The sequence below is a fragment of the Pristiophorus japonicus genome, chromosome 6 (assembly GCF_044704955.1).
Source record: "Pristiophorus japonicus isolate sPriJap1 chromosome 6, sPriJap1.hap1, whole genome shotgun sequence".
NCBI lineage: Eukaryota > Metazoa > Chordata > Chondrichthyes > Pristiophoridae > Pristiophorus > Pristiophorus japonicus.
Genome location: NC_091982.1, coordinates 158,641,448 through 158,664,776, shown reverse-complemented (window position 1 = coordinate 158,664,776; position 23,329 = coordinate 158,641,448). Strand labels below are relative to the sequence as shown.

The 23,329-nt window shown below is 47.0% G+C and overlaps 1 protein-coding gene across 1 annotated transcript in view; it reads left to right on the top strand.

Annotated features, from left to right (window-relative positions):
- Window positions 1-134: 134 nt before the first annotated feature.
- The window catches only part of LOC139266211 (beta-arrestin-1-like), a 97,272-nt gene continuing 74,077 nt past the window's right edge, over window positions 135-23,329 (top strand). The window contains exons 1-4 of the mRNA XM_070884041.1: window positions 135-222; window positions 665-742; window positions 8,031-8,227; window positions 8,849-8,908. Coding sequence (XP_070740142.1) covers window positions 135-222; window positions 665-742; window positions 8,031-8,227; window positions 8,849-8,908 — 423 coding nt within the window. The remainder of the gene's footprint in view (window positions 223-664; window positions 743-8,030; window positions 8,228-8,848; window positions 8,909-23,329) is intronic.

The window sequence follows — 23,329 nt, the reverse complement described above, 5'->3', positions numbered from 1 at the left end:
GCTGAGGAGAATTTTTTTAAGCACCGTGTTGTGATCTGGAATGCACTGCCTGAAAGATTGGTGGAAGCAGACTCAATAGCAATTTTCGAAAGGAAATTGGATAACGACTTGAACAAAGAACAATTTGCAGGGCGATGGGGAAAGTGGAGAAAGGGACTAATTGGACAGTTTTTTCAAAGAGCCAGCACAGGCACGATGGACTGAATGGCTTCCTTCTGTGTTGTAAGAATCTATGACTGACTGAATGTTCATTTTCTTTCCCTCATCTCTAAAGGCGCTGGCTCTCAAGGGAGCACGTGTTCCACTTGCAGTGGCTGCTCTCCACTATCTGAGTCAAGTGACCATTCTTTACGTGCAAGCCTAGACAGTGAGCGCCAGCCAGCTATTCCACTGTGGAGAGCATCATGGCTAAACCCAATGCTGCCCTCCCTCAAAGCCCACATACATGTGCTTTCTGGCAGGAGGTCACTGAACAGGAAGTCAGTGGCGCGACCTCTGACTGATTTTTTTACCCTAAGTCCGTCACTATCTGGGGCTGTTTCCATTTTTAATTTTCACTCTTTCTTAAAACTTACAATCCATCTGGGTTGAGAAGGATTGGTTCTGTGAGTCTGAGGGAAGTTATAAGTTGCATTGATATGAGATGCGTGGGTTTCAAGTAAAGTCGGAGTAAGCAATGTTCTGCTTCTTTCTGTAGATGGCGTGCTGCTGGTGGACACCGGTTACGTAAAGGAACAAAAAAGTGAGCTCCGGACTGTCCGCAGTACTATAAGGGCCGTTGTCCTTTTCTGAAGTGAACCTTGTGATAATGTCATCACGTTACCGATTATACGAGTTCTTACAAAGAAAACTTCTCCAAATAAAATGTAGTCAAAAACTGCTCAACACTCCTTTGAAAGTGGAGTGGACCAGATTTGCATCAGAGTTCATCCTTAAAAAGACCAACATCAAAAAATGAGACCTAGAAGCTCCTATTTCTAATGTTAGGGGACAAATATTTTACTCACTCACCCACTCTTCCAGTTTAGTGGAGGTGTTTAAAATAACTTTTATTTTTCTTATTCATTCTCAAGATGTGAGCGTTGCTGGCAAGGCCGGCATTTATTCCCCATCCTCGGTTGCCCTGAGAAGGTGCTGGTGGTGGTGTGCCTTCCTGAGGGAGTACTCCACTGCCGGAGGTGCCACCTTTTGGATGAGACGTTAAACCGAGTCCCCATGTGACCTCTCAGGTGGACGTAAATGATCCCATGGCACTATTCAAAGACCAGCAGGAGAGTTCGCCCAGATGTCCTGCCTGTACTTATCCCTTAACCAACATCACTAAAACAGATTATCTGGCCATTAACACATTGCGGTTTGTGGAACCTTGTTGTGTACAAATTGGCTTCCCACATTACAACAGTGACTACACTTCTAAAGTACTTAATTGGCTGTAAAGCATTTTGGGATGCCCTGAGGTCGTGAAAGGTGCTATATAAATACAAATCTTTCTTCTTGAACTGTCGTTAGCATTATTTTGATACAACTGAGTGGCTTGCTGGACCACTTCAGAGGGCAGCTAAGAGTCAACCATATTGGTGAGGGAAAGAAGTCACATATATGCCAGACGGGATAAGGATGGCAGATTTCCTTCCCTTAAGGACAGGGTTTTTTTTAATGACAATCGAGCAGCTTCGTGGTCAGTTTTTATTGATTTTATTTCCAGATTTTTAAAAAATTGATATGAAACTGGGTGAGTACCTCTGCCATGACAGGGGAAATCTCAGTCAACACAACCCCCGCCCTGCCCCCAGTCTGACTGGGTGAGTATCTCGGTCAGGACAGGGGAAATCCAGGCACACCCACAAAGGGTTAAATGGTTCGATCCCACAGTGCAATTTCAATGCCTGAATTTTGTTTTATCTCACACTCCTGAAATATGATTAACTTCACTTCAGAATTCACAAGCGGATTATAATGAATGGCGCATTTGTAGAAGCTGTCTCACCATTTGGAACTAATCCACGCTCGTGTGTAAATTGCTCCACTCTTGGGCTGCTGTGGCTTCATGTAATGGTCCTGAGGAGGAGGCCGTGCAGTGGGCAGTAAACTGGGTCCCAGACCCCTGGAGCTTGCTGAAGAGAGTGAAGTGCTGCCGGCCCACACTGCCCCTACCTGTTTCCTGCAGTCTCCGTGTGATGGGCATGCTGCGGACATGGGCGGTGAAATCATGGGCAGCATACCATGATATTCCCATCCACGTTCACGGCGTGCCAGGCACCTCGCCCTGGGTGAGGAGTTGGAAAATGTATCCTGTCATCGCTCCCTATTGGCTAGACGGAGAGCAGATGACTGGGATGGCAAAACGCTTTGCGTGGACCATGGACCTACCACTCTGGCACATGTTGGCAATGCATTCCAGCACCAGCCGGGCAAAGGAAGAAGCTCACGGCTTGACGGAGTTGACCAGCTGTAAGACTTTACAACAGGACGGGTGGATCTGTCAGCTGTGTTTGGTTGAATGCATCTTAGAAACTGCAAACTAATAGCGAAAAAATAATGGGGGTGACATTCGACTTGGGCATCGGTGAAAGAAAATCGGGCTGGGTGTAAATTGGGCGTTGTGTAAATCGGGCATGATGTAAATCGGTGTAAATCAGGCGTTGTGTAAATCGGTGTAAATCTGGCTGGGTGTAAATTGGTGTAAATCGTGCTCGGTGTAAATCGGTGTAAATTGGGCGTTGTGTAAATCGGTGTAAATCGGGCGTGGTGTAAATCGGTGTAAATCGGGCGTGGTGTAAATCGGTATAAATCTGGCTGGGTGTAAATCGGGCATTGTATAAATCGGTGTAAATCTGGCTGGGTGTAAATTGGTGTAAATCGTGCTCGGTGTAAATCGGGCATTGTGTAAATCGGGCGTGGTGTAAATCGGTGTAAATCAGGCTGGGTGTAAATCGCTGTAAATCGGGCGTGGTGTAAATCGGTGTAAATCGGGCGTGGTGTAAATCGGTGTAAATCGGTGTAAATCGGACGTGGTGTAAATCGGTGTAAATCGGGCGTGGAGCAAATTGGTGTAAATCGGGCGTGGTGTAAATCGGTGTAAATCTGGCTGGGTGTAAATTGGTGTAAATCGTGCTCGGTGTAAATCGGGCATTGTGTAAATCAGGCGTGGTGTAAATCGGTGTAAATCAGGCTGGGTGTAAATGACTGTAAATCGAGCGTGGTGTAAATCGGTGTAAATCGGGCGTGGTGTAAATCGGTGTAAATCAGGCTGGATGTAAATCGCTGTAAATCGGGCGTGGTGTAAATCGGTGTAAATCGGGCGTGGTGTAAAACGGTGTAAATCTGGCTGGATGTAAATCAGTGTAAATCGGGCGTTGTGTATATCGGGCGTGGTGTAAATCGATGTAAATCGGGTGTGGTGTAAATCGCTGTAAATCGGGCGTGGTGTAAATCGGTGTAAATCGGGCGTGGTGAAAATCGGTGTAAATTGGTGTAAATCGGACATGGTGTAAATCGGTGTAAATCGGGCTTGGAGCAAGTTGGTGTAAATCGGGCGTGGTGTAAATCTGGCTGGGTGTAAATCGGGCGTGGTGTATATCGGGCGTGGTGTAAATCGATGTAAATCGGGCGTGGTGTAAATCGGTGTAAATCGGTGTAAATCTGGCTGGGTGTAAATCTGGCTGGGTGTAAATCGGGCTGGGTGTAAATCGGGCTGGGTGTAAATCGGGCTGGGTGTAAATCGGGCTGGGTGTAAATCGGGCTGGGTGTAAATCGGGCTGGGTGTAAATCGGGCTGGGTGTAAATCGGGCTGGGTGTAAATCGGGCTGGGTGTAAATCGGGCTGGGTGTAAATCGGGCTGGGTGTAAATCGGGCTGGGTGTAAATCGGGCTGGGTGTAAATCGGGCTGGGTGTAAATCGGACTGGGTGTAAATCGGACTGGGTGTAAATCGGACTGGGTGTAAATCGGACTGGGTGTAAATCGGACTGCGTGTAAATCGGACTGCGTGTAAATCGGACTGCGTGTAAATCGGACTGCGTGTAAATCGGACGGGGTGTAAATCGGACGGGGTGTAAATCGGACGGGGTGTAAATCGGACGGGGTGTAAATCGGACGGGGTGTAAATCGGACGGGGTGTAAATCGGACGGGGTGTAAATCGGACGGGGTGTAAATCGGACGGGGTGTAAATCGGACGGGGTGTAAATCGGACGGGGTGTAAATCGGACGGGGTGTAAATCGGACGGGGTGTAAATCGGACGGGGTGTAAATCGGACGGGGTGTAAATCGGACGGGGTGTAAATCGGACGGGGTGTAAATCGGACGGGGTGTAAATCGGACGGGGTGTAAATCGGACGGGGTGTAAATCGGACGGGGTGTAAATCGGACGGGGTGTAAATCGGACGGGGTGTAAATCGGACGGGGTGTAAATCGGACGGGGTGTAAATCGGACGGGGTGTAAATCGGACGGGGTGTAAATCGGACGGGGTGTAAATCGGGTTGGGTGTAAATCGGACGGGGGTAAATCTGGCTGGGTGTAAATCTGGCTGGGTGTAAATCTGGCTGGGTGTAAATCGGACTGGGTGTAAATCGGGTTGGGTGTAAATCGGACGGGGTGTAAATCGGACGGGGTGTAAATCGGACGGGGTGTAAATCGGACGGGGTGTAAATCGGACGGGGTGTAAATCGGACGGGGTGTAAATCGGACGGGGTGTAAATCGGACGGGGTGTAAATCGGACGGGGTGTAAATCGGACGGGGTGTAAATCGGGTGGTGTGTAAATCGGACGTAGTGTAAATCGGGTGAGGTGTAAATCGGGCGGGGTGTAAATCGGGTGGGGTGTAAATCGGGTGGGGTGTAAATCGGACGGGGTGTAAATAGGGTGGGGTGTAAATCGGACGGGGTGTAAATAGGGTGGGGTGTAAATCGGACGGGGTGTAAATAGGGTGGGGTGTAAATCGGACGGGGTGTAAATCGGACGTAGTGTAAATCGGGTGAGGTGTAAATCGGGCTGGGTGTAAATCGGGTGGGGTGTAAATAGGGTGGGGTGTAAATCAGACGGGGTGTAAATAGGGTGGGGTGTAAATCGGACGGGGTGTAAATAGGGTGGGGTGTAAATCGGACGGGGTGTAAATCGGACGGGGTGTAAATCGGACGGGGTGTAAATCGGACGGGGTGTAAATCGGACGGGGTGTAAATCGGACGGGGTGTAAATCGGACGGGGTGTAAATCGGACGGGGTGTAAATCGGACGGGGTGTAAATCGGGTGGGGTGTAAATCGGACGGGGTGTAAATCGGGTGGGGTGTAAATCGGGTGGCTGATCTGCTATTGCCTATTTTAGTGTTAAAGCCCAGGACAGATTTCCCACCCCCTGATTTTTAGCCAGTCAAGAAGCAGTGTATATCTTGACCTGGTATTCACAAATGACCCAGAAAACAACAACTTGTATTTATATAGCGCCTTTAACACAGCAAAACTTCCCAAGGTGTTTAACAAGACTGATATTAATGAAAATATTTTTGGCTCCGAGCTACAGAAGGAGATATCAGGACAGATGACCAGAAGCTTGGTCAAAAATGTTGGTTTTAAGGAGCATCTTAAAGGAGGGGCGAGAGATGGAGATGCGGAGAGGTTTAAGGGCGAATTCCCGAACTTAGGGCCCAGGCAGCTGGAAACACGGCCGCCAACAGAAGAGCGATTAAAATCAGGGATGTGCAAGAGGTTAGAATAGGAGAGGCACAGAGATCTTGGTGAGTTGTAGGGCTGGAGAAGGTTACAGAGAAAGGGCCATGGAGTGATTTGAAAACAAGAATGAGGATTTTAAAATCGAGGCGTTGTTAGTTCACGAGCCAATGTAGTTCAGCAAGCACTGGGGTGATGGATAAATGGGACTTGGTGTGGGTTAAGATATGGGCAACAGAGTTTTGGATGAGCTACAGTTTATGTGTGGTGGTAGATTGGAGGCAGCCAGGAGAACATTGGAATAGTCAAGTCCATAGATAACAAAGGCATAGATGAGGGTACCAGCAGCAGATGAGCTGAGGCAGGGGCGGAGTCCAGTGATGTTACAGAGGTGGAAGTAAGCAGTCTTGGTGATGGAGCAGATGCATGGTCGGAAGGCAATGTACAGGAAGTGGAAACTGTGGCTTCCTTGAGGAACAGAGCAATCAAGTTCGACAAAATTTGGAATTCAAAAATCCTAAGGACCAGGAGTCAGGTACATAACTTTAAAAATGCTCAAGGAACTGAGGAAACATTTTAAGCAAAATGGGTGTGCGGTTTGTTCAACATTTCGACAGTGCATGTGTAGTGTGCTGAATAAATGTGTACCCAGGATTAGAAAATGTGGGTAAACTGCGATCTTAAATGGGTTAACAAATTCATCAGAAGTGTTTCAGTGGATGGAAAGTCAGGGACTCAGTATAGCTGGGAGCCCCAATCCGAGTATCGGCCCTTAAATGGTTACTTCCTTTAAGTTTTCACTGAGGAGACATAAGCATATTGCTCTGACCAAATTACAATGGAATTAATGAATTCGATATAAGTGGGATGGAAGTCCGAGACAGGCGAAAAGAGCTCAAGACAAATTAATCTCCAGGGGTAGATGTTATTTGCCCCAGAGTACTAAAAAAGACTCAGGTCGCCATTTGTGATGCATTAGCAGTCATTTTGAAGGAGCTACTGGGCACAGAGGAGGTAGGAGTACAGTGGAAATAAGCTAACATATAGAATCATAGAATGATACAGCACAGAAGGAGGTCAATCGGCCCATCCTACCTGTGAAGGTTTTTTGAACGAGCTATCCAATTAGACCCAATCCCTTGCCCTATCCCCATAGCCCAGCAAATGTTTCCCCTTCAAGTATGTATCTAGTTCCCTTTTGAAAGTTACCATTGAATCTGCTTCCACCGCCCTTTCAGGCGGTGCATTCCAGATCATAACAACTCGCGGCATAAAAAAAATTCACCTCATGTCCCCTCTGGTTCTTCAATTACCTTAAATCTGTGAGCTCTTGTTACTGACTCTCCTGCCACTGGAAATTGGAAATGGTGCCAGCCACAGGCATCTACAGACCCATTAGTCTTACTTCAAAACGAGGCAAATAATGGAACTGATAACCAGGAGAAGAACATAAGAAATAGGAGCAGTATTTGGCCCCTCGAGCCTGCTCCGCCATTCAATAAGATCATGGCTGATCTGATCATGGACTCAGCTCCACTTCCCTGCCCGCTATCCGTGACCCTTTATTCCCTTATCGCTCAAAAATCTGTCTATCTCTGCCTTAAATATATTCAATGACCCAGCCTCCATAGCTCTCTGGGGCAGAGAATTACATAGATTTACAACCCTCTGAGAGAAGAAATTCCTCCTCAACTCAGTTTTAAATGGGCGGCCCCTTATTCTAAGACTATGTCCCCTAGTTTTAGTTTCCCCTATGAATGGAAATATCCTCTCTGCATCCACCTTGTTGAGCCGCCTCATTATCTTATAAGTTTCAATAAGATCATTCTTCTGAACTCCAATGAGTAGAGGCCCAACTTACTCAACCTATCCTCATAAGTCAAGCCCCTCATCTCCGGAATCAACCTAGTGAACCTTCTCTGAACAGCCTCCAGTGCAAGCCTTAAGGGTTATCACTAAAACAATAACCAAGTAGACAACTCTCAACATGGATTCAGAAGGAAAAGACGCTGCCCAACTAACTTCCTTTTTTGCCTAAGTGACTACTTAAGTGGTCTGTGGTATACCTTAACTTCCAAGAAAACACTGAGCCAAGTTCCACATGAAAGGCTTTTCATTAAGCTTAAAATGATGGAGATTCAGGGTAAATTCTGGAAAGCAATAATGGAATTGTCAGAAGAATCCTGGTAAAACTATAGATTGCTCTGATCAGACCACACTTGAAAGATCTATCCAGCTTAATCAGGGCTCACAGGCGAGACACCAGAACCTATCTTGTCTCTTGACAGACCCCGGCTGACCTGCTGTGTATTTCCAGTATTAGCTCTTATTACTATCTCGTTAATCTCCCACTCTTCCTCCACTCTCAGTTTTTTGCAGGCTGAGCTGTATTTTCCGCTATGGACCCGATGACATCGATGTGGTTGGACACTGTTTTACAAGGGACCTGTTTGAGTCCACAATCCAGATATACCCTCCAACAGGCGAGGAGCAGAAACCCCTGACCAAGATGCAGGAACGCCTGATGAAGAAGATTGGAGACAAAGCCATGCCCTTCTCCTTTCAGGTACCTCTGCAACCTGCAGTAATGACATAAATGACTCTGGTTTAGAGCATTACCGGCTGGGAGGGGTGGGAGGTGTTGGGCAGGGTGGGGAGGAGTGGGGGGGGGGGGGGGTAGGTGGCAGTAGAGCTGGGGCTCAATCTTATCATGGCCATTTTTACAAAACTGAGCTTTGAACCCGATGACATTGATGACATTATCACTAACTAGTCAGTACTCCATCCAGATTCCGGTCCACAATTGCAGTCACTAACCAAGTTAAAGAAGCTTCCCAGTTATGGGAGCAGGATTCAAGCCTCGTACATGCTTGGGTTTCTATAGAGAATCCAGAGTTATTGAGTGAAAAGAGGTATTTGGCACAAAGGCCACTGTGCATCTTAGAGGCAGCATCAGTGATGGAGGAGATGTGAGCATTCCATGTGAGGTCAGAGGAGCTTGATCAAAAATGGCACTGAATGAAGAAGGACTACGGCTGAAGTAAGGAGGAGCAGCTGACTTGTGAGAGATACAAAGAAACTGTGTGTGTGAAAAACCAAGAGGAACAAGAAAATGTGTGGTTGCTGCTTTGAATGTTACTGATGGTCTGTCTGCCACAATTAATATCTCCGTCTTTTCCCTGAACAGTTCCCAAACCACCTGCCCTGCTCTGTAGCTCTGCAGCCTGGTGTCAACGACCCAGACAAGGTAAGAAGAACCGGTTATGATCCAGAGGAAAACGATGAACAGCAGGGGCACACTATGTTGGATGTATATTGTCCACAGATAGTTTAAAGGAGTTCCCTGTTGATGTCATCAAAATTATTTCCAATAATCCAACAATTTTAGTCTTAATTCTGGTCCAAATTCTTCAGTCGTGAGGAATTGAAGAGTAAGAGCTGGCTTATCTATAGCGTGAGTTATAGGCTGCATCCAATTGAAGTGTTTGGGTGGTTGATTTCTCGAATACCAAGTACAGTGAGAGCAGAGAGAGCAAGCCTGAGGCCAAAGTCAGTGTCAGAGTGCGTGCTGAAAGCAGAACAGAGAAAGAAATTCAAAACTGAAGTCACTGCCGTGGAGGGAGCAGACTGATGGGTAAAAGGTGATAGTTTGTTCGCTTGTTTGATTAAATTATTAGATTTTTCGCTGTTATTGATAATTCACTTGCTTGTAGTTTCCATTGTGTTTTAGATTGATAGATATCAATTCCAATGTTCCGAGTTAACCTTTTTACCATTTTAGTATCTCGGGCCGAAACTGCCCTGCACCGTTTGAGGCGGTAACCTTGCAGGGTCAGGACATTTTTTGCCCAGCCCAGAAGTTCCACTGGTGCAGAATTTTGCCTTTCCCTATCGGAGGCACTCCGCGTCCCTGGCGGGACACTCCAGGGGTAGTAGCGCGCTCCAAAGCCCAGCACCCGCCAGCAGTGTCAGTGCTATGCGGATGCTCCCATAACGTAATGCCGGTCTGCAGGATGGTGGCCCAGTCGAGGCGAGGGCCTACAAAAAAATATGGCGGCTCCACGGCACAAACAGCCTCCTCTTTACCGGGCGCCCCAGCGGCAGATTTCCGCCAGCTTCGCGGCAATGACCTAATTGGTGTGCGTGCGCCATCACGGGGGGGAAATTGCGGGGTACGCCGCTAATGACGCGACATTCCCCAATTCTCCGGGGCAATTTCCCCCGGGCGATAACCTTGTTGCGCCCCATTAGCGCCCCTCCAGAGGTGCTAATGGGGCTATAAAAGAGGGCACTCTGATTGAGTGCTGAGCTGCTGGCGTGACACCCCTGCTCCCCCGTGGTCTAGGTACAACCCTTTTTATTATGCAGCATATGCAGCCTTGGCTTTTCCCTTTAATTCAGGGAAGAGCGCCTCCTACGTGGCAGTGCTATGCTACGTGTGCTCTGCTATCACCCCAGAAAGGAAGTGAAGCGCTTGATTTAACGCTCCACTTCCTTTCAGGCATGGTAACCCCAATTTCTCGTAAGACTTCTGAACCTGGAGCAACGTCTCATGCCTCGCGAGTGCTGGGATGGTACCCAATTTTTAGCCCTCAGTGTCTTAGATTTTTAGAGTTCTGTTTCAAGAGTTTTAATGGTCAGGGTCTCAGTGATTTACAGGTCAGTGGATTGACTACCCTGGCAGGCCAAAGGGGACCCGTTGTATGCGCACCCTGTTCTTTGTTGGAACTCCAGGACAGTCCATGCGTCCGGGACAGCCCACTGCCACAGAAGGTGCAGGCGATGAGGGAGTGGGTGACCACCAGACAGAGGAGGAAGATGCAGGTTGTGCAGGGAACCTCCAACCTAATGGAATTCGCTAACCGGTTTTCAGTTTTCAATACCAAGGAGGGTGACCACTCCTTGGAGGAATGCAATAAGAATCAAACCCCCGGCACCATGGGAGATTTGACTGCACACAGGGGAAAAAGAAAGAGTAGAAATGCAGGAGTCAAAGGGGATTCGATAGTTAAGGACATAGACAGGCATTTCTGTAACCACTAACGTGATTCCCGAATGGTATGTTGCCTCCCTGTCACCAAGTGAGTGCAGGACATTTGGCAAGGGGAACAGCCAGAAGTCGTGGTCCACGTTGGAACCAATGAAATAGGTAGAGAAAGTGTTGAGGTAATTCAGGCAGAATGTCAGAAGCTGGGATAAAGATTAAAAAACATGACCTCAAAGGTAGTAATCTCAGGATTACTTTCAATGCCACGTGCTAGTGAGTATAGTAACAGGAAGATACCACAGGTAAATGCGTGACTGGAGAAGTGGCACTAAGAGATCCTTCAAGTACAAACAAGACATATTCCTTTGAAGGGGAAAGGTAGAGCATCCAAAACTAATGCACCCTGAATGACAAAGGAAATAAAAGTTAAAATAAAACAGAAGGAGGCTTATAGAAACATAGAAACATAGAAAATAGGTGCAGGAGTAGGCCATTCGGCCCTTCGAGCCTGCACCGCCATTCAATGAGTTCATGGCTGAACATGCAACTTCAGTACCCCATTCCTGCTTTCTTGCCATACCCCTTGATCCCCCTAGTAGTAAGGACTACATCTAACTCCTTTTTGAATATATTTAGTGAATTGGCCTCAACAACTTTCTGTGGTAGAGAATTCCACAGGTTCACCACTCTTTGAGTGAAGAAGTTTCTGCTCATATCGGTCCTAAATGGCTTACCCCTTATCCTTAGACTGTGACCCCTGGTTCTGGACTTGCCCAACATTGGGAACATTCTTCCTGCATCTAACCTGTCTAAATATGTCCTGACAAATGTCAGGACCAAGATTCAGTTAATAACCCGAGATATTTTGGGAAGTACAGGAGGGAATTGAAAAAGTTAATATGGGAGACAAAGAGAGGTTACAAGAAAGGATTAGCAGGCAACATTAAATTGAATCCTAAAACATTTTATAAACATATAGGGGGACAAATTGGTCTCCTTAGTGCCTCCCATTAGTGCCTCCAGGGGCAATAATGCGGCACTAACGGCTTACCGACCGAGCGCAGCGAAAATACCAACACTCGCGAACTTCCCTGGTGGGTTAGCGCTGGTGGTAAACCTTACTGCCTCGATCTCCTGCGCCCCGAGATCGTGATGTCATCTGGTGCACAGCGCTGGTTATTGGCCTTCATCTTAAATTCGCTTCCGCCACCTGAATCATTGCTGGGCGTCAACACTGGCAGCTGCAGAGGCGTTGCGAGCTCGGCTGGCCGCTTGGGGAGTGGTAATTAAAGGCATTGCTGGCCAGGTAGGCCAAAATTTAATTTTCACCCCACTGTAATGTGTTTTGAATTTTTCCAATGCTGCAATTGATCAGCCCTGCGCTCTGTTAGATCTTTGCGGTTCGCAGGTGCCATCGCCGATCAGTCGAAGCCTTACCTTGAAACGACCTAGGTATTGGCCCTTCCCTTTAAGGGAGGGAAGGAGCCTGTGAATCCAGCAGCGCTGCATGGGACAATGTGCAGCTCTGCCGCTGCCCCCCTCCCTGCTCCAAGGGAAGTGGTAGAGCTTGATTTAGCGTTCCACATCCTTCCTGGAGTACTAAACCGGAAGTTCGCATCCGCTGGAATTGTGTCACGCCCGCCAATACTTTTACGATCCCGCAAAAGTTATCGCCCCAAACGTGGCACTACGCAATGTCTATCCCATAAAGTGAAAGAAGTTAGCTCGGGAAAAAGTTGGGTCTATTAAAGACCCAAAGAAATCTTCATGTAGAGGCAGAGGACATGGTTAAAGTATTAAATGTATGCTTTACATCTGTCTTCACAAAGGAAACGGATGATGTGAAGGTTGCACTAAAAGAATAGAGAGAAGTTATGGACAGGACAGTAATAGATAGAGAAGATGTACTTGAAAGTTGGTAAGCTACCTGGTCCAGGTTGCTGAAAGAAGCAAAGGTAGAAATAGCAGAGGCATTGGTCACAATCTTTCAATCCTCATTGGATACAGAAGTGCCGGAGGACTGGAGGGTTGTCAATGTTATACCACTATTCAAGAGACTACAGGCCAGTCAGCCTGACATCGAAGGTAGGGGAGTTATTGGAAACCATTAATAGGGACAAAATCAAATTTCATTTGGAAAGGCATCAGTTAATCAAGAAACCTAGAGTGTGCCAGTGCCCATATATCTGTAAGCTAGAGAGTCAATGCCCATATACCTGTAACCTAGAGAGTCAATGCCAATATAGCTGTAACCTAGAGAGTCAATGCCCATATACCTGTAACCTTCCACCCCACCCCATGGATTGGGGCAGAGAAAATCTTAAAGAAATGGTAAGTGCGCTCCATTCGGGGCAGAGGACAATTTCGGCCCCAGTGGGTTTATAGGATAGCTGCTTTCATCTAGAATTCATGTAATCAACAACATTAATTTTTTTAAACAATGTTAGTTTTAGTTCAACCAATAATGAGAACTCAAACTTGCACCAGTGTCTTGGTAAAGTTCTCAAAAGTGAGTTACTGGAAAACAGAAAAAGGAAATTGGAATCAACTGCACTAAAGTAGGAGTCTCACGTCAGAATTGAACAATTACAAGCCCAGCTAAGCCCAGAAATCGGCACGGTCCCGGCCTGCAAGACCATCAGCAGGCCGGGACCATTAGAGGGAGCAGTGTGCGGCGGCATACCACTGTAGGGAGCAGCGCGTGCTGCTGCAGGAGGGCGACAGCTGATTGCAGTGCGGGCAGGAACAGCAGGAGCGGCAAGAGTTCATAGAGGGATGTGATCAGGAGAGGCGAAGGTTTGGGGTCCAGAAGAGCCGAGGGTCCAGGGGCAGCACGAGCCAGCCCACACTGCGATATGTGTGCGCACTAGGTCCGTGCAGCAGAGCAAGTCTCCAGTCATCTTGGTTAATCCTTGCCACTGGACCAAGACCTAGATCTGTCAAGCCCGTGTGGTGGCTGGTGTGCAACGGCCACCACACGTTAAAAAAAATCCACGCACAGGCATCTTCCACCCTTCAGGATCCGGCATATCATTGAAACACCTGTGAACTCATCCGTTCTCGGCATGGAAACAAGTCTTCCTTGTTTTGAGGGGCTGCCTATGTTGATGATGACCTGTAACCTAGAATGAGTCAATGCCATATACCTGTAGCCTAGAGTGAGTCACTGTCCATATACCCATAACCTAGGGTGAGTCATTGCCCATATACCTGTAACCTAGATGAGTGTTTCCCCATTCTTGGCCAGCAGTGAGGTGGGGCCTTGAGTGTTTGGCCTGTAGGTGGCCTTGACTGCGGTGAAGAATCCTCGCACATCATGGTTGTCGGCCAGCTGCTGTATCTTCTGTGCTTTCTCCATCCACCACCTGTTCTTTAGGTCCTGGGTTTTTTGTTGGACCTCAGCCTTGAGCCGTCTGTAATGCTGCTTTGATGCTCCCGCATTGCGTTGTTGTTTAAGGCTCAGATATGCCCTGCATTTGGGATCCATTAGCTCTTGGATATCCTGATCATTCTCATCAAATCAGTCCTGGTGTTTCCTGGTTGAGTGACCGAGCATCTCTTTGTAGGCATTGGCTATGGAGGCCTGGAGGGCAGATCGAGCGTGGTGGGCATTCTGCGTCTCATAGAAACATAGAAAATAGGTGCAGGAGTAGGCCATTCGGCCCATCGAGCCTGCACCACCATTCAATAAGATCATGGCTGATCCTTCACCTCAGTACCCCTTTCCCGCTTTCTCTCCATACCCCTTGATCCCTTTAGCAGTAAGGGCCATATCTAACTCCCTCTTGAATATATCCAATGAACTGGCATCAACAACTCTCTGCGGTAGGGAATTCCACAGGTTAACAACTCTCTGAAGAAGTTTCTCCTCATCTCAGTCCTAAATGGCCTACCCCTGATCCTAAGACTGTGTCCCCTGGTTCTGGACTTCCCCAACATTGGGAACATTCTTCCCGCATCTAACCTGTCATGTTCCATCAGAATCTTATACGTTTCTATGAGATCCCCTCTCATCCTTCTAAATTCCAGTATATAAAGGCTCAGTTGATCCAGTCTCTCCTCATATGTCAGTCCAGCCATCCCTGGAATCAGTCTGGTGAACCTTCGCTGCACTCCCTCAATAGCAAGAACATCCTTCCTCAGATTAGGAGACCAAAACTGAACACAATATTCCAGGTGAGGCCTCACCAAGGCCCTGTACAATTGCAGTAAGACCTCCCTGCTCCTATGCAGTGCATTTGGAAAGAGGTAATATGATAGGTCCAAGTCCAAGTCAGCATGGATTTGTGAAAGGGAAATCATGCTTGACAAATCTTCTGGAATTTTTTGAGGATGTTTCCAGTAGAGTGGACAAGGGAGAACCAGTTGATGTGGTATATTTGGACTTTCAGAAGGCTTTCGACAAAGTCCCACACAAGAGATTAATGTGCAAAGTTAAAGCACATGGGATTGGGGGTAGTGTACTGACATGGATTGAGAATTGGTTGTCAGACAGGAAGCAAAGAGTAGGAGTAAATGGGGACTTTTCAGAATGGCAGGCAGTGACTAGTGGGGTACCGCAAGGTTCTGTGCTGGGGCCCCAGCTGTTTACACTGTACATTAATGATTTAGACGAGGAGATTAAATGTAGTATCTCCAAATTTGCGGATGACACTAAGTTGGGTGACAGTGTGAGCTGCGAGGAGGATGCTATGAGGCTGCAGAGTGACTTGGATAGGTTAGGTGAGTGGGCAAATGCATGGCAGATGAAGTATAATGTGGATAAATGTGAGGTTATCCACTTTGGTGGTAAAAAGAGAGAGACAGACTATTATCTGAATGGTGACAGATTAGGAAAAGGGGAGGTGAAAAGAGACCTGGGTGTCATGGTACATCAGTCATTGAAGGTTGGCATGCAGGTACAGCAGGCGGTTAAAAAGCAAATGGCATGTTGGCCTTCGTAGCGAGGGGATTTGAGTACAGGGGCAGGGAGGTGTTGCTACAATTGTACAGGGCCTTGGTGAGGCCACACCTGGAGTATTGTGTACAGTTTTGGTCTCCTAACCTGAGGAAGGACATTCTTGCTATTGAGGGAGTGCAGCGAAGGTTCACCAGACTGATTCCCGGGATGGCGGGACTGACCTATCAAGAAAGACTGGATCAACTGGGCTTCTTTCACTGGAGTTCAGAAGAATGAGAGGGGACCTCATAGAAACGTTTAAAATTCTGACGGGGTTAGACAGGTTAGATGCAGGAAGAATGTTCCCAATGTTGGGGAAGTCCAGAACCAGGGGACACAGTCTAAGGATAAGGGGTAAGCCATTTAGGACCGAGATGAGGAGGAATTTCTTCACCCAGAGAGTGGTGAACCTGTGGAATTCTCTACCACAGAAAGTTGTTGAGGCCAATTCACTAAATATATTAAAAAAGGAGTTAGATGAAGTCCTTACTACTCTGGGAATCCAGGGGTATGGTGAGAAAGCAGGAATGGGGTACTGAAGTTGCATGTTCAGCCATGAACTCATTGAATGGCGGTGCAGGCTAGAAGGGCCGAATGGCCTACTCCTGCACCTATTTTCTATGTTTCTATGTTTCTATACTCAAATCCCCTAGCTATGAAGGCCAACATACCATTTGCCTTCTTCACTGCCTGCTGTACCTGCATGCCAACTTTCAATGACTGATGAACCATGACACCTAGGTCTCGTTGCACCTCCCCTTTTCCTAATCTGCCACCATTCAGATAATATTCTGCCTTCGTGTTTTTGCCCCCAAAGTGGATATCCTCACATTTATCCACATTATACTGCATCTGCCATGCATTTGCCCACTCACCTAACCTGTCCAAGTCACCCTGCAGCCTCTTAGCATCCTCCTCACAGCTCACACCGCCACCGAGTTTAATCTTGGAGATATTACACTCAATTCCTTCATCCAAATCATTGATGTATATTGTAAAGAGCTGGGGTCCCAGCACTGAGCCCAGCGGCACTCCACTAGTCACTGCCTTCCATTCTGAAAAGGACCCATTTATCCCGACTCTCTGCTTCCTGTCTGCCAACCAATTCTCTATCCACACCAGTACATTACCCCCAATACCATGTGCTTTGATTTTGCACACCAATCTCTTATGTGGGACCTTGTCAAAGGCCTTTTGAAAGTCCAAATATACCACATCCACTGGTTCACCATTGTCCACTCTACTAGTCACACCCTCAAAAAATTCCAGAAGATTTGTCAAGCATGATTTAGAAACATAGAAACATAGAAACATAGAAAATACGTGCAGGAGTAGGCCATTCAGCCCTTCTAGCCTGCACCGCCATTCAATGAGTTCATGGCTGAACATGCAACTTCTGTACCCCATTCCTGCTTTCTCGCCATACCCCTTGATCCCCCGAGTAGTAAGGACTTCATCTAACTCCCTTTTGAATGTATTTAGTGAATTGGCCTCAACTACTTTCTGTGGTCGAGAATTCCACAGGTTCACCACTCTCTGGGTGAAGAAGTTTCTTCTCATCTCGGTCCTAAATGGCTTACCCCTTATCCTTAGACTGTGACCCCTGGTTCTGGACTTCCCCAACATCGGGAACATTCTTCCTGCATCTAACCTGTCTAAACCCGTCAGAATTTTAAATGTTTCTATGAGGTCCCCTCTCATTCTTCTGAACTCCAGTGAATACAAGCCCAGTTGATCCAGTCTTTCTTGATAGGTCAGTCCCACCATCCCGGGAATCAGTCTGGTGAATCTTCGCTACACTCCCTCAATAGCAAGAATGTCCTTCCTCAAGTTAGGAGACCTAAACTGTACACAATACTCCAGGTGTGGCCTCACCAAGGCCCTGTACAACTGTAGCAACACCTCCCTACCCCTGTACTCAAATCCCCTCGCTATGAAGGCCAACATGCCATTTGCTTTCTTAATCGCCTGCTGTACCTGCATGCCAACCTTCAATGACTGATGTACCATGACACCCAGGTCTCGTTGCACCTCCCCTTTTCCTAATCTGTCACCATTCAGATAATAGTCTGTCTCTCTGTTTTTACCACCAAAGTGGATAACCTCACATTTATCCACATTATACTTCATCTGCCATGCATTTGCCCACTCACCTAACCTATCCAAGTCACTCTGCAGCCTCATAGCATCCTCCTTGCAGCTCACACTGCCACCCAACTTAGTATCATCCGCAAATTTGGAGATACTACATTTAATCCCCTCGTCTAAATCATTAATGTACAATGTAAACAGCTGGGGCCCCAGCACAGAACCTTGCGGTACCCCACTAGTCACTGCCTGCCATTCTGAAAAGTACCCGTTTACTCCTACTCTTTGCTTCCTGTCTGACAACCAGTTCTCAATCCACGTCAGCACACTACCCCCAATCCCATGTGCTTTAACTTTGCACATTAATCTCTTGTGTGGGACCTTGTCGAAAGCCTTCTGAAAGTCCAAATATACCACATCAACTGGTTCTCCCTTGTCCACTCTACTGGAAACATCCTCAAAAAATTCCAGAAGGTTTGTCAAGCATGATTTCCCTTTCACAAATCCATGCTGACTTGGACCTATCATGTCACCATTTTCCAAATGCACTGCTATGACATCCTTAATAATTGATTCCATCATTTTACCCACTACTGAGGTCAGGCTGACCGGTCTATAATTCACTGTTTTCTCTCTCCCTCCTTTTTTAAAAAGTGGGGTTACATTGGCTACCCTCCACTCGATAGGAACTGATCCAGAGTCAATGGAATGTTGGAAAATGACTGTCAATGCATCCGCTATTTCCAAGGCCACCTCCTTAAGTACTCTGGGATGCAGTCCATCAGGCCCTGGAGATTTATCGGCCTTCAATCCCATCAATTTCCCCAACACAATTTCCCGACTAATAAAGATTTCCCTCAGTTACTCCTCCTTACTAGACCGTCTGACCCCTTTTATATCCGGAAGGTTGTTGGTGTCCTCCTTTGTGAATACCGAACCAAAGTACTTGTTCAATTGGTCTGCCATTTCTTTGTTCCCCGTTATGACTTCCCAATTCTGACTGCAGGGGACCTACGTTTGTCTTTACTAACCTTTTTCTCTTTACATATCTATAGAAACTTTTGCAATCCCCCTTAATGTTCCCTGCAAGCTTCTTCTCGTACTCCATTTTCCCTGCCCTAATCAAACCCTTTGTCCTCCTCTGCTGAGTTCTAAATTTCTCCCAGTCCCCGGGTTCGCTACTATTTCTGGCCAATTTGTATGCCACTTCCTTGGCTTTAATACTATCCCTGATTTCCCTTGATAGCCACGGTTGAGCCACCTTCCCTTTTTTATTTTTACGCCAGACAGGAATGTACAATTGTTGTAGTTCATCCATGTGGTCTCTAAATGTCTGCCATTGCCCATCCACAGTCAACCCCTCAAGTATCATTCGCCAATCTATCCTAGCCAATTCACGCCTCATACCTTCAAAGTTACCCTTCTTTAAGTTCTGGACCATGGTCTCTGAATTAACTGTTTCATTCTCCATCCTAATGCAGAATTCCACCATATTATGGTCACTCTTCCCCAAGGGGCCTCGCACAATGAGATTGCTAATTAATCCTCTCTCATTACACAACACCCAGTGTAAGATGCCTCCCCCCTAGTTGGTTCCTCGACATATTGGTCTAGAAAACCATCCCTTATGCACTCCAGGAAATCCTCCTCCACCGTATTGCTTCCAGTTTGGCTCGCCCAATCTATGTGCATATTAAAGTCGCCCATTATAACTGCTGCACCTTTATTGCATGCACCCCTAATTTCCTGTTTGATACCCTCCCCAACATCACTACTACTGTTTGGAGGTCTGTACACAACTCCCACTAACATTTTTTGCCCTTTGGTGTTCTGCAGCTCTACCCATATAGATTCCACATCATCCAAGCTAATGTCTTTCGTAACTATTACATTAATCTCCTCTTTAACCAGCAATGCTACCCCACCTCCTTTTCCTTTTATTCTATCCTTCCTGAATGTTGAGTTCCCAGCCCTGATCATCCTGGAGCCACGTCTCCGTAATCCCAATCACATCATATTTGTTAACATCTATTTGCACAGTTAATTCATCCACCTTATTGCGGATACTCCTTGCATTAAGACACAAAGCCTTCAGGCTTGTTTTTTTTAACACCCTTTGTCCTTTTAGAATTTTGCTGCACAGTGGCCCTTTTTGTTCTTTGCCTTGGGTTTCTCTGCCCTCCACTTTTCCTCATCTCCTTTCTGTCTTTTGCTTTTGCCTCCTTTTTGTCTCCCTCTGTCTCCCTGCATTGGTTCCCATCCCCCTGCCATATTAGTTTAACTCCTCCCCAACAGCACTAGCAAACACTCCCCCTAGGACATTGGTTCCGGTCCTGCCCAGATCCTGTCCCTTTCATAAATCCATGCTGACTTGGACCGATCCTGTCACTGCTTTCCAAATGCGCTGCTATTTCATCCTTAATAATTGATTCCAACATTTTCCCCACTACTGATGTCAGGCTAACCGGTCTATAATTACCCGTTTTCTCTCTCCCTCCTTTTTAAAAAAGTGATCTTACATTAGCTACCCTCCAGTCCATAGGAACTGATCCAGAGTCGATAGACTGTTGGAAAATGATCACCAATGCATCCACTATTTCTAGGGCCACTTCCTTAAGTACTCTGGGATGCAGACAATCAGACCCAGGTCATTTATCGGCCTTCAATCCCATCAATTTCCCCAACACAATTTCCCGCCTAATTAGGATATCCTTCAATTCCTCCTTCTCACTAGACCCTCGGTCCCCTAGTACATCCGGAAGGTTATTTGTGTCTTCCTTCGTGAAGACAGAACCAAAGTATTTGTTTAATTGGTCTGCCATTTCTTTGTTCCCCATTATAAATTCATCCGAGTCCGACTGCGAGGGACCTACGTTTGTTTTCACTACTCTTTTTCTCTTCGCATATTTACAGAAGCTTTTGCTGTCAGTTTTTATGTTCCCGGCAAGCTTCCTCTCGTACTCTATTTTCCCCCTCCTAATTAAACCCTTTGTCTTCCTCTGCTGAATTCTAAATTTCTCCCAGTCCTCTGGTTTGCTGCTTTTTCTGGCCAATTTATATGCCTCTTCCTTGGATCTAACACTATCCTTAATTTCCCTTGTTAGCCATGGTTGAGCCACCTTCCTTGTTTTATTTTTACTCCAGACAGGGATGTACAATTGTTGAAGTTCATCCATGTGATCTATAAATGTTTGCCATTGCCTATCCACCGTCAACCCTTTAAGTATCACTCGCCAGTCTATTCTAGCCAATTCACGACTCATGCCATCGAAGTTAGCTTTCCTTAAGTTCAGAACCCTAGTTTCTGATTTAACTGTGCCACTCTCCATCTTAATAAAGAATTCTACCATATTATGGTCACTCTTCCCCAAGGGGCCTCGCACAACAAGATTGCTAATTAGTTCCTTCTCATTACACATCACCCAGTCGAGGATGGCCAGCTCTCTAGTTGGTTCCTTGACATATTGGTGAAGAAAACCATTCCTAATACACTCCAGGAAATCCTCCTCCACCGCATTGCTACCGGTTTGGTTAGCCCAATCTATATGTAAATTAAAGTCGCTCATGATAACTGCTATACCTTTATTGCACACATTCCTTATTTCTTGTTTGATGCTGTCCCCAACCTCACTACTACTGTTTGGTGGCCTGTACACAACTCCCACCAGCGTTTTCTGCCCTTTGGAATTCCGTAGCTCCACCCATACTGATTCCACATCATCCAAACCAATGTCCTTCCTTATTATTGCATTAATTTCCTCTTTAACCAGCAACACCACCCTGCCTCCTTTTCCTTTCTGTCTATCCTTCCTAAATACCCCTGGATGTTGAGTACCCAGCCTTGGTCACCCTGGAGCCATGTCTCCGTGATGCCAACTACATCATATCCATTAACTGCTATCTGCACAGTTAATTTGTCCACCTTATTCCGAATACTACTCGCATTGAGGCATAGAGCCTTCAGGCTTGGCTTTTTAAACACACTTTACCCCTTTAGAATTTTGCTGTAATGTGGCCCTTTTTGTTTTTTGCCTTGGGTTTCTCTTCCCTCCACTTTTACTATTCTCCTTTCTATCTTTTACCTCTGTCTCCCTTTTATTTCCCTTTGCCTCCTGCATAGGTTCCCATCCCCCTGCCATGGTAGTTTAACTCCTCCTCAACAGGACTAGCAAACACTCCCCCTAGGACATTGGTTCCGGTCCTGCCCAGGTGCAGACCATCCGGTTTGTACTGATCCCTCCTACCCCAGAACCAGTTCCAATGTCCCAGGAATTTGAATTCCTCCCTTCTGCACCACTCCTCAAGCCACGTATTCATCTGAGCTATCCTCCGATTCCTACTCTGACTAGCACGTGACACTGGTAGCGATCCTGAGATTACTACTTTTGAGATTCTACTTTTTAATTTAGCTCCTAGCTCCCTAAATTCGTCTGGTAGGACCTCATCCCATTTTTTACCGATATCATTGGTACCTATATGCACCACGACAACTGGCTGTTCACCCTCCCTTTTCAGAATGTCCTACACCCGCTCCGAGACATCCATGACCCTTGCACCAGGGAGGCAACATACCATCCTGGAGTCTCGGTTGCGGCCGCAGAAACGCCTATCTATTCCCCTTACAATTGAATCCCCTACCACTATCGCTCTCCCACTCTTTTTCCTGTCCTCCTGTGCAGCAGAGCCATCCACGGTGCCATGAACTTGACTGCTACTGCCTTCCCCTGATGAGTCATTCCCCTCAACAGTACCCAAAGCGGTGTATCTGTTTTGCAGGGGGATGACCGCAGCGGACCCCTGTACTACCTTCCTTGCACTGCTCTTCCTGTTGGCCACCCGTTCACTATCTGGCTGTGTACCCTTTACCTGCGGTGTGACCAACTCACTAAACCGGCTATTCACGTCATTTTCAGCATCGTGGATGCTCCAGAGTTCATCCACCCACAGCTCCAGTGCCGCAATGCGGTCTGTCAGGATCTGCAGATGGATGCATTTCCCGCACACGTAGTCGTCAGGGACACCGGAAGCGTCCCTGAGTTCCCACATTGTACAGGAGGAGCATAACACGTGTCTGAGCTCTCCTGCCATGACTTAACCCTTAGATTAACCTAATTGGGCAACAACAATGTTAAAGGGTTACTTACACCAGGTTAGCTGTGAGACGCTGGCTGTATAGAGCTCTCTTAGCTGGGTCCTTAAGTGCTCCGGCATTGACTTTTTTGCTGCACTGCTTCTGCTGCCCCCGCCGCTTTGGGACTATGTTGATGTCGATGATGGATCGGATTAGGCGGTTGTCCGTCCAGCAGTCGTCAGCTCCTGTCATGGCGTGGGTGATGCGCACATCCTTGCGATCCCTGGCTTGGACAATGACATAGTCGAGCAGGTGCCAATGCTTGGAGTGAGGTTGTTGCCACGATGCCTTGTATTTGTCCCTCTGGCGGAACAAGGCAGTCAGGGCCCGCTGGAAAGAGCACTTCGAAGATCTCCTCAATTGAGACTATGCCTTTGACTTAAGTGTTCTCGACTCCATCCCCCAGCATGCTACCCACCGCCACCTCAGTGAGACCCCAACACTGCATGAGGTAGAAAAAGCCATAAGACAGCTTAAAAACAACAAGGCTATGGGTGCAGATGGAATCCCTGCTGAGGCATTG